Source organism: Quercus lobata, chromosome 10 (assembly GCF_001633185.2).
Source record: "Quercus lobata isolate SW786 chromosome 10, ValleyOak3.0 Primary Assembly, whole genome shotgun sequence".
Classification (NCBI taxonomy): domain Eukaryota; kingdom Viridiplantae; phylum Streptophyta; class Magnoliopsida; order Fagales; family Fagaceae; genus Quercus; species Quercus lobata.
In genome coordinates this window covers 52,076,317-52,091,942 of record NC_044913.1, presented here as the reverse complement: position 1 = coordinate 52,091,942, position 15,626 = coordinate 52,076,317, and the positions used below count along the sequence as shown (strand labels likewise).

Here is a 15,626-nt window from a genome sequence, read left to right as displayed (position 1 = left end):
TTTTTACATGTTTGATATCAAACTAGACAACTTTTGTATACTCATAGGAGTTTAAAAGATAATAGGTATCCCTAAAAATTATCTAGCGAATATACATATTTTATAGTTGATAGTTTTAAATACAATATATTTATAAATTATGACTTACTCTAGTATCAAACTATTAAGGTTTATATATACCACCGCACACCCTTGGTGCAGTGGTTACTCCACAGGTATAAATGCTTGTAGGGTGTGGGGGGGCAAGGGCCAGGGTTCAAGTCTCTAGAAGGGAGTTTCACACACATATACACTTAAATTAGGCTAGAGTAGAAATTCTATCTTGTATTAAAAAAAAAAAAAAAAAGGTTTATATATATGTATGCGTGTTTATGCATGCTTGTGATAATTTGTCTAGACTCTTTGACTAATATATCCACAATTTGGCCCCTCCAAACCAAAAAATCCTAGCTCTGCCGTTGCTATGGGTGTGAAAAAATAGGTGACAAAAATTGTGCCACCAAACTTTTCCTAACAAATTTTGTTCCTGTTAACTACCTTAATTCTTACCAAAAAAAAAAAAAAAAAAATCTAGCGACACACTTTGCTATAACTTGCTTGTAATTAGATTATTTTTCATCAAGCACAATTTGTATGTAACAAGGAAGTCGATTTCGTACCGTACCGGCCGGTACGACTGGTATATACCGTACCGGCAAGCAAACCGGTACATATAACCCCCCTATTTCATACAGGAAAAAATACCGGCCAATTTCGGGCAATACCGGCCAGTACAGAAAAAAGATTTTTTTTTTTTTTTTTTTAAGTTTTGTAATTTTTGAATTTTTGTTAGGGCAGAATGGTAACTTATTTGTATTAACTTATTAGTATTATTTGTTTTCTTAGTATGCAATGGTAACTTTTAAGCTTTCTATTTTTTATATTGTGTTTTTTTCCTTTTAATTGATACTAAAGTCTAAAACCATAAATAATTAGTTCTGAATTGAGAAAATGTTTTATGGTAAACTTTTATATTTATTATAATATATATACACACACATACATACATATATATATATATATATATATATATATATATTTTTTGAAACGGTACACCGGTATCCGAAATATATCGTACCGCTAACCAAACCGGTACAACCTCCGGTACGATATTGACTCCCTTGGTATGTAATCTAATCATAAGTTAACGTCAAAACAAATTGTGGCAAATTATGTGACAAAGTATGTGTCCATAGAAAAACTATAGTTCTTAAATACCCATAACTCATTGTCACAATTGTTTATCAAAAAAACATTTAAATTTTAAAAAAATATTAAAAACCATTATAAATTTTATTACAAAAAATTTATAAGTTGATGTACCAATAAATGTGATTAATGCCAAATAACAAAAATTTTACGTAAAGATGTGTTAATAGATATAATTGACAATGACTTTGGTTTGAAAAATGGTCCTGTTAATGGGGCCCTTAGAGCATTTTTTTTTTTTTTAATAGATCATATTAGAAAAAAATTTATACTAATTTTATAAAAAAATATTAAAAAAAAATTGTCAAAAAAAATAGTTAATTTTTTTCCCATATAAAATTTTTAAAAATATTTTCTTAACTAATATCTTTAAAATATCCGTTAACTTTTTTTTATTTGAGAAATACCCAAGTGCAAATATATCTAACTGTCATTAAATGTTTATCCGCCGACTATGAACCACTTCACCAACTCATTTATTTATAACTTGAATGGCCTTTACTTCTCAATATTCACTCAAAGTTGTCGCAAATTCTCTCACTTTTCTGAGCACGTACTCTGAGCTAAAGTCGGAGAGATATCAATGGAATTGGAAGGCCTGGTTCGTTGCTCAACAAATTACGTTCCTTTGACTCCCATAAGCTTCTTGGAACGAGCAGCAAAGGCCTACAGAGACACAACCTCGGTTGTGAACGGTTCTGTGAAGTACACTTGGGGGGACATGCATGAACGATGTCTGAAAATAGCTTCTGCTCTGAACCAGTTGGGAATTTCTCATGGGGATGTGGTGAGTTGATTCTTTTGATTTTGTTCATGCTTCATTGATTTGATTTCGGCTTTTGACCATTGTTTTTAGGAGTCCGTGTTTATGTGACTTTGGATATAAAATGGAAGAAAGGTGTTACGTCCACAATATTTTTATAATATTTTCACAATAAATTATAGATAGTTAATTATTATTGGTTCAAATTTAAATCTAACATTAAGATTATTTTTTTGCTCCAACAATAACAATTAATAACAACCTACCACTTAAGATTTATTGAAAAAATATTGTGGACATATCATTTTGTCAAAATGGAAAACATTTTTGACCAACTAGCCTCCTGACTCCTGAGCCAAAAAGAGACTACTAAAATTTGAGTAATGGTAATTACACACTAATTATACACACATGGCCACATGTCCAAAAAAAACTAATAAAATTTTATCTAAACATGATTTCACAGTTTTAACTAAAATACAATTTCAAAAGGTACGTGGCCATAGGCGGGTTACATACAAAACAGGGGGTTCAATTGAACCTTCCAACCTAGCCCAAAAAAAAATATATATATATATATATATATTTTTTTTTTTTGACCCCCTTAAAAACAAATATTTGAACACCCTAATCCTAGCCCTTTTTTTTTTAAATGCACCTAATATAAACTTGAATATGATCATTTTAGTGCCACTTTCATAATATTTTCACATTAATTTCACAATAAAAATTAAGTGGTAAGTTGTAATTGGTTTTTTTATCTAGGCCCATAACTAGCATAATTTTTTTACCTACTTTTAACAACTTGCCACCTAGATTTTGTTGTGAAATTTTTGTGAAAGTATTGTGTTAATAACACTGCTCTTAAATTATTTAATTTTATAAGAAAGAAAACAAGGTTTCAAATTTTTTTCTCATTTGTTAAATAAATAAATCTCTCCAGGACTTTGGCATTGATAGCGAAATGAAGCTAGTTTTTCACTGCCCTTTTCTTTTTCATTAGCAAAAATATTATACCACCAATACAACCAACACATGTGTGTTTACATCTATGACTCTTCCCTCATTCTCTCTGTCTCTCTCTCGTTCTATGTTTTCTTAGTTTTTCTCTCTATCCGATTAAGTAGCTAGTTTGATAAGTGCTCTTCAGACCAAGTCCAAGAATTCTTTTGGTGCTTGTTTCAATTCCAAGAAAGTGACCAAATGTATGATTAAAAGACCACATACTCTTTGAAAAAAAAAACTTATATTAGTTTCTGCTCTTTTTCTTAATTTCACGTTTACTTTGAATCAAACTCCTAAGTGTTCTAGTATTCTTCTTTATCATATATTTTTATTTAATTGATATTACATATAAATATAATAAGTTATTATTAATTTGAAAAAAATGTATGATTAATTCTATTTGTTTATGCATTCAATGGTCGTTGTCTTACCTATCTTTAAACTTTTAATAATTTTTTTAGACTATTGTACAATATAGTTGTATTTTATACTATACTCTATTTAGAATACTATTTTAGATTATTGTATATAATATGGAAGTAGTATATTCAAAAGAAAAATAATTCTTTTATTTTTTACTTGCCCTCCATGACAAATTCCTAACTCCTCTAGTGCACTCCCTTAGAAATATATCATGGAGCCGCCACTGTACATGGCTCTACACATGGGTAATGTGTATGGGGTGTGAAATAAGGAGCGTGTACAAATTTTGGGACCAATGTTTGGTTGTTGTTGTATGTTTACCTAACACGTTACATTTTATGCTTATAAATTATTATTATTCTTTCTTGAATTTATGTCGAAATATTTGGTTTATACTTTATACTATTTATCTATCTATCATTTTTTTTTTTTTTTGAGATGTAGGATTTTCCAATGTCATATCTGTTTTGGTATGGAATGAATTTTATTTTTTATTTGCCAAGCAATTATATTGATTTGGTCTATTAGCATTACTTGGTCTATTTACCAAAAAAAGAATGATTACGAAGTTACCCGGACTAGGTCAGTCGGGTCACTCAAATGGGTCCGTTTGTAGGATCCCTTGGACAACCTATTTACTTTGCTGTAAATTTTATTGCAATGGCATAGGTTTATTATTATTATTATTATTATTATTGAAGATTTAAAGTCATTGAAAAAACAAAAGTGGTCTAGACTAAAAAGCATTTTATAATACAATCTATTTAGTTTCTTGATTTGATTTTTCTATTTTGAAATTTATTGAAAGTTGCTTATTGCCAAGTTGATCCAATTACATAATGTAGCTTGCCACTGAGATTGCCTATTTTTATAGCAAGAATATAAAGGAATTTGCATTTGAAACTCCCAAGGTGCACCTTCCCAGTGATTTACTCTAGTCCATTTCACGGATGAAACTCTGGATTTGTTTATGCAGGTTGCAACCCTGGCCCCTAATGTCCCAGCAATGCATGAGCTGCATTTTGCAGTTCCAATGGCAGGAGCTCTCATCTGTCCACTTAATACACGCCATGATTCAGCAATGTTATCAGTCCTACTAGAACATTCAGAAGCCAAGATCATATTTGTAGACTACCAATTACTTGATATTGCTCATGGAGCACTCAAGCTTCTAACAAAGACAGAAAGAAAGCCACCAATTCTAGTCTTAATAGCTGAATCTGATGGCCCATTACCCACTGATCACATTTCCTCTGAAACTCACGAATATGAGAGTCTTCTGGCAGAAGGACACGATGGATTTGAGAAATACGACCAAATAGTGAATGGGATCCTATTTGTATTAATTACACTTCTGGCACAACATCCAGACCAAAAGTAGTGTATTGTCACAGAGGTGCCTATCTAAATTCTCTAGCAAGTGTTCTTCTCCACGGGATTGGCTCATTGCCGGTTTACCTTTGGACTCTGCCTATTTTTCACTGCAATGGGTGGAACCTCACTTGGGGATTGGCAGCTCAGGGTGGCACCAATGTATGCCTCAGAAAAGTTACTCCAAAGGCCATATTTGACAACATTGCTCTGCATAATGTGACACACATGGGAGGGGCACCAACTGTCCTGAACATGATTGTGAACTCGCCGATCAGTGATCGAAGGCCACGTCCCCACACGGTGGAAGTAATGACCGGGGGTGCACCCCCACCTCCACAAATTCTTTCCAAAATGGAAGAATTGGGTTTTGGGATATCTCACTTGTATGGCCTTACAGAAACATATGGTCCAGGAACTTCTTGCATATGGAAACCTGAGTGGGATTCTCTACCTCTCAATGAACGATACAAATTAAAAGCTCGACAAGGAGTACATCATGTTGGATTGGAGGATGTTGAGGTAAAAGATCCTGTCACAATGGCAAGTGTACCAGCTGATGGTAAAACTATAGGGGATATAATGTTTAGAGGTAACACAGTAATGAGTGGATACTTAAAAGATTTGGAAGCAACAAAAGAAGCTTTCAATGGTGGATGGTTTCGAAGTGGGGATTTAGCTGTGAAACATCCTGATAACTATATCGAAGTAAAGGATCGGTTGAAGGATGTGATAATTTCTGGTGGGGAAAACATAAGCACAGTTGAGGTGGAAACAGTTTTGTATAGTCATCCAGCAATTCTTGAGGCTGCAGTGGTTGCACGACCAGATAATCATTGGGGCCAAACTCCTTGTGCATTTGTGAAGTTAAAAGAAGGATATGATGGTGTTGGTGCTCAGGCAATAATCAAGTTTTGTCGAGATCATTTACCACATTATATGACTCTTAAGACTGTCATTTTTGAGGATTTGCCAAAAACCTCAACGGGAAAGATACAAAAGTTTATTTTGAGAGAGAAAGCAAAGGCTATGGGCAGCCTTTCTTGACCAACAAGTTTGGCAAGTGTCAAAGCTTTTTAATCTTCTCGTAATGTAATAAATTTTCTTTCTTTGTTCTATAATAAATCCAACAAAATATCTATTTTAGTCGCTAAAGGTATGATTGGTATACTATAATAACTCATGTAATTGAATAGTTATTAATGTGTACTAGCAAGTTCATCATTTGGTTGCATCTTTTTTACATGGATCAATTATTACACATGAATAACTTTTCTTTAAATTGAAAAATAACTATTTCTCTTTAAAATTGATGTAATAGTTATTCCTTAGTGCGTATAATAGGTTTTAAAATTAATATATTTCTAAAAATATAAATTTTCCTTATACATCATCTTTTACAAGCTTTCCATTGTAATAACCAAATTTATGAATAGTAATAGTTATTCAATTACAATGTCATTTATTCCTAGTAATCAAGATTATTATTCTTAATAGAGTAATGCTATAGTTACAAAATGTTGATGTGACAAATCTCTTATTGGTTTTCATTTAGGCCTACTATTAATATCACTTTTTCATTTACCAATAATCACTCACCACATCAGTAGTTTATAAAAAAATTTGTATTTCTAGCATTATTCTTCTTAATATAGTTCACATTCAGTATACTAAACGTGCCCTAAAGAGTTTTAAGGAACTGAAAACAGTTTAAGGGTAGAACTGAAATTTGGAACTTTTAGAGGGGAAAAAACTCTACAATTTACTGTTCATACAGCTTTAAGGGTAGAGGTAAAATTTGGAGCAAGTTTCAACAATTCTCATTCTTTATGTATCTTACTAGCGGCTTGGCCTATAGTAGGTATTTGGTTCACCGCTTTAGGTATTAACTTTCATAATGACAGGAGCTTTGGCTCATAGAGCTATATTTTTTCATTAGAGATTACAATAAATTCAAAACTTTAAAACACTATTTGATGTAATTTGCCAAATATTGAAAACATTAAAGAGTTTTTCGGTAAACACTCTATATTATGAAAGCAGTACTATCAAGACTACTTAGTTCTTACAACAATTACAAATGCACAGAGTCTCCAGCCTCTCAAGCCTCATCCATGCACACATATAGAGTTTTAGTTTATCTATTGTCATGCGTCCCAATTATTGTAAGGGTACCATCAGGGGTGCCGCAGCAATAAGTATAATGGTCTTGTTCTCATAAGGCTCATGTGGTGGCCCAAGGAGGATAATGTAGAAGTAGAAAATTGAACCACGAGTATAAAAATGGTATTAGGAAACATAAATTGTATCAAGATTAATTAATTTCAAATAAATCAAATAATTAATGTCACACTTATATGTTTTAATTAACATATATAATGTACGATAAAAAAGAGAAATATAATAATTAATAACAAAGAACAAAATGTAAAAAGCTTTGATTTGATGTAACAAAGAACCTTTTGTTGTTAATGAATGTTGAGTTTTTTTTTTTTTTTGGAGAGAGAGAGTTTGAATAGTTTTTTTGTTTTGTTTGTACCATTTTTTATTATTATTTTAAGGGATTTTGTTAGTGGAATGTTGATATGGCATAATTTGAACTCTTATATTATAAAGAAAAAGTCAGGATTTAAAAAACTCAATGTGATAAAGTGCTCTAAGAACTCTAGAAAATTTTAAGCTTAATGAAAGGAAACATCCCATGAAAAACCTGCTAAATTTATGAGATTTGGTCAAATCAAAATGCATTAAATGTACCCATCCTCCTCGTAAGGGGGAGTTTGATTTAGTTTTTTGTTTTTGAGCTTTTTGAATAAGTAGCAATTTACCGTTGATGTTATGGGGATGCAAGGCAAAAATGCAATTTTTTTTCACGTTTACAATATTGTAAAGCACAATTGCAAAATTTCACCAATCGCCCTATGGTCACATTTTCAAATTGCCAACATAATTTTAGCCCAAAAAGCTCTAACTAAACAGACGCTTGCAAAAATCACCATCAACACTAACCAATTTTGCAAAGGAGATTTACAGCTATCTTACGGTTTGCATTTTCTAGTACATATTAGAAGGTTGGAACTCAGCTTTCGTAATTAAGTATTTTGAGTCTCTATATAACGTCCTTCTCCCAAAAAAAAAAAAAAAGTCTCTATATAACGAGATAGAATCTCATATATCGGAATCTTAGAGTAATGTTATTCTTAAAAGAGTTGATTGATTGGTGCAATTCGCCCAAAATGGTCAATTTCCCATTTCTTAGATATGTTGTAATTTTATTGTTATATATATGACAGGTCCATTTCTTATGGCCAACATTTCATTCTCCATTAACTGAGACAAAGCTCATTAGTTTAAAAAGCCTGTTTACACGATGAATCACAAACACAAACTAAATAATATCACACGGTCTATCATTTCCAGCTCATTTTGGTGTTCGGCAGAGAGAGAGAGCGATTTGCTTCTTGATCTTAAGCTTTTCTTTTTTCTTTTTTTTTTACCGAAGTCCACTCCATGCAAGCAGAAGCATACTATTGGATCACTGGCTACCATCATTTCCCCAAACATTGTCCCATGAACCACTTGGGGCGGCCTTTGGTCCGTCAATGTAGTTCTGGTTTCCATTATAATTGTGAGGTCCAGGATGTGGATATCCATTGGGGCCTGGTGGATGAACCTTCTTCGGCTTCGTTCTGATCCCCAGTATCCTCAGCACAAATCTTGCTAGCTCCCCATATAACATACCCGAGCGATCAAAAAGCTGCAACAATAACCATGTCACATAAAACTAGATAATGCTTCAATGGTGCAGAGAATACCATAGGTGGAGTAAATTACAAGGAAATAATATATAATGAAACAAAAAGACATCTCTAATCAATCACATAGAATTAAACAGGGAGAATTTATGTTCGAAACCTTCAATTTTCCTGTGTTTGAAAATACTGCATCTAGAAAGATAAAATTCAGATCGGTGATCTGATAATTAAATACATTATATGAAGGAAGTTGGGGAGGGGACTTCAAAAGATATTCTAATATACGCATTGGAATTTTGGTTCAAAATGTCAGAATTTGGAAATAAGCATCACCAATTAACTCAAATGTCCTGGATTAGTAACTAAAGCTATCACATCTGCTTTGGCCTACTGGTGACTAGCTTTATTTTTAGGGAGGGGGTGACCTATCCAACTGATCTTGCAGTATATGTACAGGTGCACAAAAAAAAAAGTAATGGAGAGCAGACCTGAAGAAGTGCAGTCATGAACAAATGGAAAGCCTGTGTGTTCTGGTCTATAAGAATTGCTATCCTACCAAAAAAGTTTACCACACCCTGTGTCTGCAACAAAGAAAACACACAAAAATAAGTAACAGCATTATGGAAATATCCGAGCCCAATAGGCCTCATTACTCACAATTTCAATCAGTAAAAGATGTTCCATATAAGATTGATTTATCATGAACACACTAAGGACTAAGAAATCAATTAACAAAGGAGTGAGACACCTTCTGAAGCAATCCATTAGTTAATCACACAAAATAGAAGATAGAAAAATGTGCACACACACAGCCAAGGTTACATTTATTTGGCACATCAGGTAACCAACTAGAATAATTTTTCTGTACTTATCCAGAGTAGATTTAAACAAACCTTTAGCTAGCACAGACACTGGCGAAGCTTCATTATCTTCCCCTCCCCCAAAACCCCTTCCCCCGAGTTGCAATTTAAAATTTGAACCTATGATTTATCCTAAGTTCCTAACACACCTAAAGAATCACCAACTCGCAAGGCCGAGGGGAGAAGTCATGTCAGATTTCATAAGGGGAAACAAATATAAGCACCGTGTTACATGTGTTAGTCATCCTACCTATACAAAAAATTAGACAAAGCATCATGTCTTACCACCCGAAGAGCTGAAATCCAAAACCCTGGAGGAGATGGAGGAGCACCATAAGGATCATTTGGATCTTGACCTCCATAAGGACCATTCATACCCATACCATAGCCACCCATGGGGCCTCCAAGACCACTATTATACATTCCACCTCCATACATCCCAGATGATCCATAAAGACCACCACCACCATACCCTCCTCCCCTATACATGCTGTTTCCATACATCCCCCCTCCACCATACAATCCCCCTGCACCACCATATGATGAACCATACATTCCAGAACCATAGCCAGAGTTGTAGTTCATAGTAGAGCCATAACCTGCAAATTTAGGGAATTTTTTCAAAAGATCCTTGACCAGCCATAAAAAGAAGGGGTAAAAATGATCAACGAAAGGTAATCAGAGACCAATAGTTACCTCCATAGGTACTATTCCCATATCCCTGTTCCCAAGGCCTTGTAGGAACAGGCCTTCCAAGGGTATTCCTATTAATAGCAGCATCGTTAGCAGATGTAGAAACAATTTCTCCAGGTTTTGCAGTTCCTGAAGCCTCAACTACATCACTCGTGCTGCCAGCTGACGGGGGTTTAAAAGGTGCAGGGCCAGATGATGAGGCACCTGCTCGCTCCCAAGGCTTTGGTGGAGGACCATTACCTACAAAAATGTAACAGCATGATTCAATTCCCAGAGTATTTATGAAAAGGTTGACTTATTACATCATCTTAACCAAGCTAAGTGACAATACCAAAACATTAGTTCCAAGTACTTTATTATAGTGAAAACTTATTAACATCCCACAATGCCATTAATTCAGTGCTTTATTATATGGGGAGGGGGGGAGAGAGAATTGCCCTTTCTATTATATATGACATTATGTGATTCAGATCAAAATTGATCTTACGCCAAATGTTCTATGGATACAAGGTTTTTAATGCCCCAAACTCTTCTCTGATCATGCACTACTTAGAAAATACAGCACCCTTTGTGAGACAAAGTACTAGTCAACCAAGTGACACTACTAATTCTTTAAAAAAAAAAAAAAGTGTATTTCACACCCAAAAAAATGACCATGAAAATATGTAATTAGCTGAAGTGAGCACTTTATTCTTGCACAAGATTCAACTGATAGTTCATATCTAAAACAAAACCCCCGTATTTCAAATAATTGATGACCCAAGAGATTGAGAAGGATTTTATAGCCAGGCACTTGGCACTGTATCAAGCTTGTACAGACTGAGACAGCCCAGCAGTGTTGTGTACAATAGATAAGCATCATAGGCACTCTAGTAGTGACTACAGAACATTTTTCAAAGGATACTACATTCCACAACTGCAAGAAGCCTAATGCCCATACAACCAACTAAACCTACTACAACATGTACTTTGATTTTGCACCCAAAATTCATGTTACTATTATAAACCTGACCTCTAAAGGCTAGACATAAGGTGATGCTATGTGTAGTTTACTTCCATTGAGTTATTATCAACTGCATTGATAACAACAATAATGATGATAATGTTTCTATTCCAAAATACTTTATCTAATTTTTTATTATTCTTCAGGATGTCATGAAAAATTTACACAAAGTATATTAACCCATACATGGTCTCATCATACAAGCTCATTACCATAACCTGTAGTTAATTAGAAAAGGAGGACATCTGGCATCCACTGTTACAGATAGTGGGGCCACCAGGAGGCAAACACAATCCCTAGATTTCAACTCAATATCCAAGTATCCAACCAGCAAAAGAACAAAATCTAGCATGAAAAAACATCTCATTTAATTTTTTTGATAAGCAACATCTCATTTTAATATGTATAAGACGACGAACCCCCTCAAGGTATGGGCCTGTGGGACCACCCTGAGGGGCAAACACCAAATGCCTACACACCTCCACTGAGTAGGCAGAAGTTAAATCGCAAAATGCTTTAACATCTCATTTTACTATGAACTTAATAATTAACAATTTCTAAAAAAATTCTATGATGCAGATGGTAGAGTTCGAGGAAAATAAGGTCAAATACCAAAAGATTCGAGACTTGTGGTCTAGTTTTAATTTGGAGTCTTCTTAGCACCTTCACATGATACTCAGTTATTATTGAGTCTTAGTTTTAAATTTCTTTAGTTTAGGAAGTTGCTGATCCTGTTTTATTTAAGTTCTACTAGAATGAGGGAAATTTGGTAAATTCCAGATATTATAAAATGGGCTGTCCTTGTTTTACCAAAGGCCATAGCTCATAAGTTTTATTTTGTATTTTGAGTCATTTTCCGATTTTCTTTAGAAATTCTTAAGTACATTTCTTTGTTATTAGTAGTCTAAGTCTTTCTAAGAATAGATTATTTAGGAGTCCTAGTCCTTCCAGGAAATGATTTAGCAACGGCCTATATAAAGGCTTTATTGAATTTCTAACGGTTTATTTTTAAGTTTTGAGGGCGTGATTACCTTTTCTCGTAAGTGTGATTGTGTTTAGGAAAACCTAGATCTGATTGTATAGTGTTTACCTTTCTTTATTCCTCGTTCTATTCACTGTTTTAATACAAAACAGACATCAAACATATTCAATATTCAATCTTTTATTACCTAAACTTAGATAAACCCTTAAACATCAAACCGTATTCAAGAATCCTTCCAGATATCATCAATGAAATCTAATTTTATTGCTAAATTCTTAAAGATCCTACATCAAAATTGGTATTAGAGCCCATTCAAATTTTGTCACGCATCATCTTAATTACCATCTGACCTATGAAATTCCAATTCAATAAGCATGATAGTTAACAGAAGAGTATGTGACCAAGTGATTTAAAGAAGAGAATGAGAGTTAGAATCCTTGTTTAGGATTTGTGATGCCATTGATGATATACTGTTTGTGTTATTTCAGTTCCTTTTCAAGAAATTTCAGGCCAAAGTGAGCAAGTCAAAGGTGCCATGGGATGAGAGGGAGGTGCAAAGAATTTAAATAGAAACAAAAAGGAACGAAAACAAAATGGGATTGCTCTTGAATCTTGACACACCCATTACCCATATGACCATATGAGTTGATTGGCAACTTACACGCACACCCACTGGGCTTTGAACCTACAACCTTACCTTCCATCCCATCCTTATAGGGGAGAATTCGGAAGTGTCACTTGAGCTAGTACTCATTAATGTAAGGGTCAATATACATTACCTATTATGCCTATAACATACTCAATGATTTGGGAAATGAATTTTAGAAGAGCACCCAATACTACTCATGAATAGTCTGTAGATATTGTATGTGAACTCAGCAAAAAGTGACAGCGTATTGCAATAGAAACTAAATCAGGGGGGAACATTTTCCTGATGGAAAGATTACCATATTTTCAAAGCATTCTTCTGCAGATACTCAGTAAATACACACTTAAATATATCAGAAATACCACTTAAATGACTATGGGTAATCTATAAGCCTTTATCTCATAACATACACAGTAGGTGATTGCCCAAAAGAAAATTGATGAAAAGCTATGAGATTTAGATATCCACACAACCCCATACAATGTTCATGACTAGCCTAGCTACTGCGATGAACAAAATGCAACTACAAAAAAACCCATATGATTCCATTCCAATATAAGCCTGAACCAATATTCACAAAACACGCAAATTGAAAGACCACCCAAGCTAGAAATTCAATCAAAACTCCTAAGCAATTTATTCCCTACAGAAAAAAAGTGCCAGCAAAAATTTTAAAGAAAATTTTGTTTAAAAACCCCGAAATATCAAATGGAACATTTTATCATGAAAGAAAATTATTCATGAGACTTCAATTTTAGGTAAACTTTTCCACGGAAACAATCAGAAGACAACAATTAAATTTCATCTAATATTGACAAGAATCAAGCTGACTATAACTAAAAATTATTAAGCTAAAACCAAAAGATTAGGATTCTTTTTTTCTTCTTCAGCAAAATCGATAGCTGAATTTATCTAAGAACCCAAATAGGATTCATGGGTTTGTCCCTAAACGAATAAAAAACTGTAATTTTCCTTCGTTTTCTCAGCAACCAAACACAGCCCAACCTCTAATTATTAACCCCAAAAGAAAAACTAATCAAAGCCAGAAATTCCGATCTCAAAGCCAACCCATCGAATCCACCAAAAGTAATCAATCTCCAATTCAAACCAAAACAAAAATTATAAAAATAAAAATAAAAATAAAAAAACACACACACACACACACACATACAAATAATAATCCAAAATCAAATAAGCTAAATTTAACAAATAAAAGGGAGAGAGAGAACGAACCGGAGGGTTGTTGATTGGAGGCCATTGAAGAATTTTGCAGAGGTTATCGAGACTGCATATATGTACAGAGAGAGATAACGATGAGAAAGAATGAGAGACAGAGTTTTTTGTCTTGTTTCTTAGGTTCTCTCTCTATTTTTGAACTCTTTTTTTTTTTTTTTTTCTTTGTAAGAAGTAGTAGTAGTGGGAGCAAATATTAAGCGATTACAGCGTATCACTTTTTTAGTCTTCCAATGGGTGATGACGGTTGTTGGTTTGGTGTTTTTTTCTGATTAGGATTTGGGAGGGAGGTTGTTTCTGGACCGCCTGATGGAATTTTGTGGGGCCCACTTCCTGCTGACGTGGATGGCCTGTGAATTATTTGCGCTCGATAATGCTACATAGTGGTGTAGTACCTACCTACAACATTCTCTTAAAATAAAAAAAATTTAAGACATTTTTCATTGAGTTTACCAGTTTTTATTATTTTAATTTGGACATACCATTGGCGTTATTTTTTTATATATAATTTTAAAAATTAAAACAGTCAAAAAAATCAGGCCCAAATATTGGTTTCGGCCAATTTTTACCGAATTGAATTAAGGTTTCGCTATCATTGAACCGGTTAATTTTGTCCATTTTTTAAATCATACTTTTCTATTTACTATTAATAATTTGTAATATCAATAATTCTCAAATTTTTTTATTTATCATTAATAATCATGCTTTTTTTAATTTATGCAATAAAGATGTTTTATGGTTTTTTTTTTTTTTTAATGCTAGGACTACAATAAAAATCACGATTTTTGCTATAATATGTTTAGTGACGAGTTTTAAATGATAGATGAAAAATGATGTGTTCATAACCTATCACGTGGTTAGTAGGATATGTTGAAAATTGTTAGATTTACAACATTTTCATAATAAATTTTTAATAACAAATTTTTACTTTTATTAATAATAAACAGAAAAATAATTTTAATTATAAATTCAAAATTAAATCTAATAATAACTTACTAAATTTGATGGACACATCACTTTTCCGGAATTTAGACACGTTACTGCGTCTCTTACGTCGCTGTACAGGAATGTACTTTGATTTTTTTAGGTGTGTCGCGTGTGTTTACGAATTTTGACCTGAAAGGTTTGACCTGGTGGGAAAAGAAGAGAGAGAGAGAAACAGGAATGTTCTTGGAAGGAATAAGGAAAAAGGGGTTTACTTCTATGATTGCATTATATTATATACATGTGCTAAACATGCAATATGAATTGGGCATATAAGTGTAGAATAATGAAGTCCACTAAAACTTAGAATCAAGTTATAAGTGGGGTGTTCGCTGATTCAGTTTTGAAGCAGGGAGTTCAGTAGAGAACTTGGTTTTTTGATTTACTTCTTATGTAGAAGACTAGTCTGGCTTGTAAACTCAATGCTAGCTTGTGCTGTTTCCCTTTGCTTAGTTGAGGTGCCCATTAGAGCATTCTCACCAAGAATCTCAAAAAATTTAGGAGGTGTTTGATACTTGTGTTTGAAAACATGTGTTTTGTTATTTGAAAACATGTGTGAAAATATATGTAGGTAGAAAAGTGTGAGAAAATGCGTGTAATGTTGTTTAAAAACTGAAAATATGTGTTAGAATTTGTCTACCAAACAGCCCCTTATCA

General features: G+C 33.4%; 2 protein-coding genes across 2 annotated transcripts; one reads left to right on the top strand and one right to left on the bottom strand.

The window, feature by feature from the left end:
- The first annotated feature begins 1,821 nt into the window (after nt 1-1,821).
- On the top strand, nt 1,822-5,940 carry LOC115966001 (probable acyl-activating enzyme 2). The gene is given in 3 exon segments (XM_031085335.1): nt 1,822-2,035; nt 4,416-4,743; nt 4,746-5,940. Coding segments are annotated over 3 exon segments (1,644 nt in total). The 5' UTR covers nt 1,822-1,831; the 3' UTR covers nt 5,858-5,940.
- Nucleotides 5,941-8,023: 2,083 nt separating this feature from the next.
- Nucleotides 8,024-14,165, bottom strand: LOC115964190 (peroxisomal membrane protein 13). The gene is made up of 5 exons (XM_031083544.1): nt 13,986-14,165; nt 10,122-10,358; nt 9,711-10,024; nt 9,054-9,146; nt 8,024-8,567 (listed from the first exon to the last, which is right to left on the bottom strand). Exons 1-5 carry the CDS (start codon nt 14,008-14,010, stop codon nt 8,346-8,348), a joined length of 891 nt encoding a protein of 296 aa, XP_030939404.1. The 5' UTR covers nt 14,011-14,165; the 3' UTR covers nt 8,024-8,345.
- Nucleotides 14,166-15,626: the final 1,461 nt, after the last annotated feature.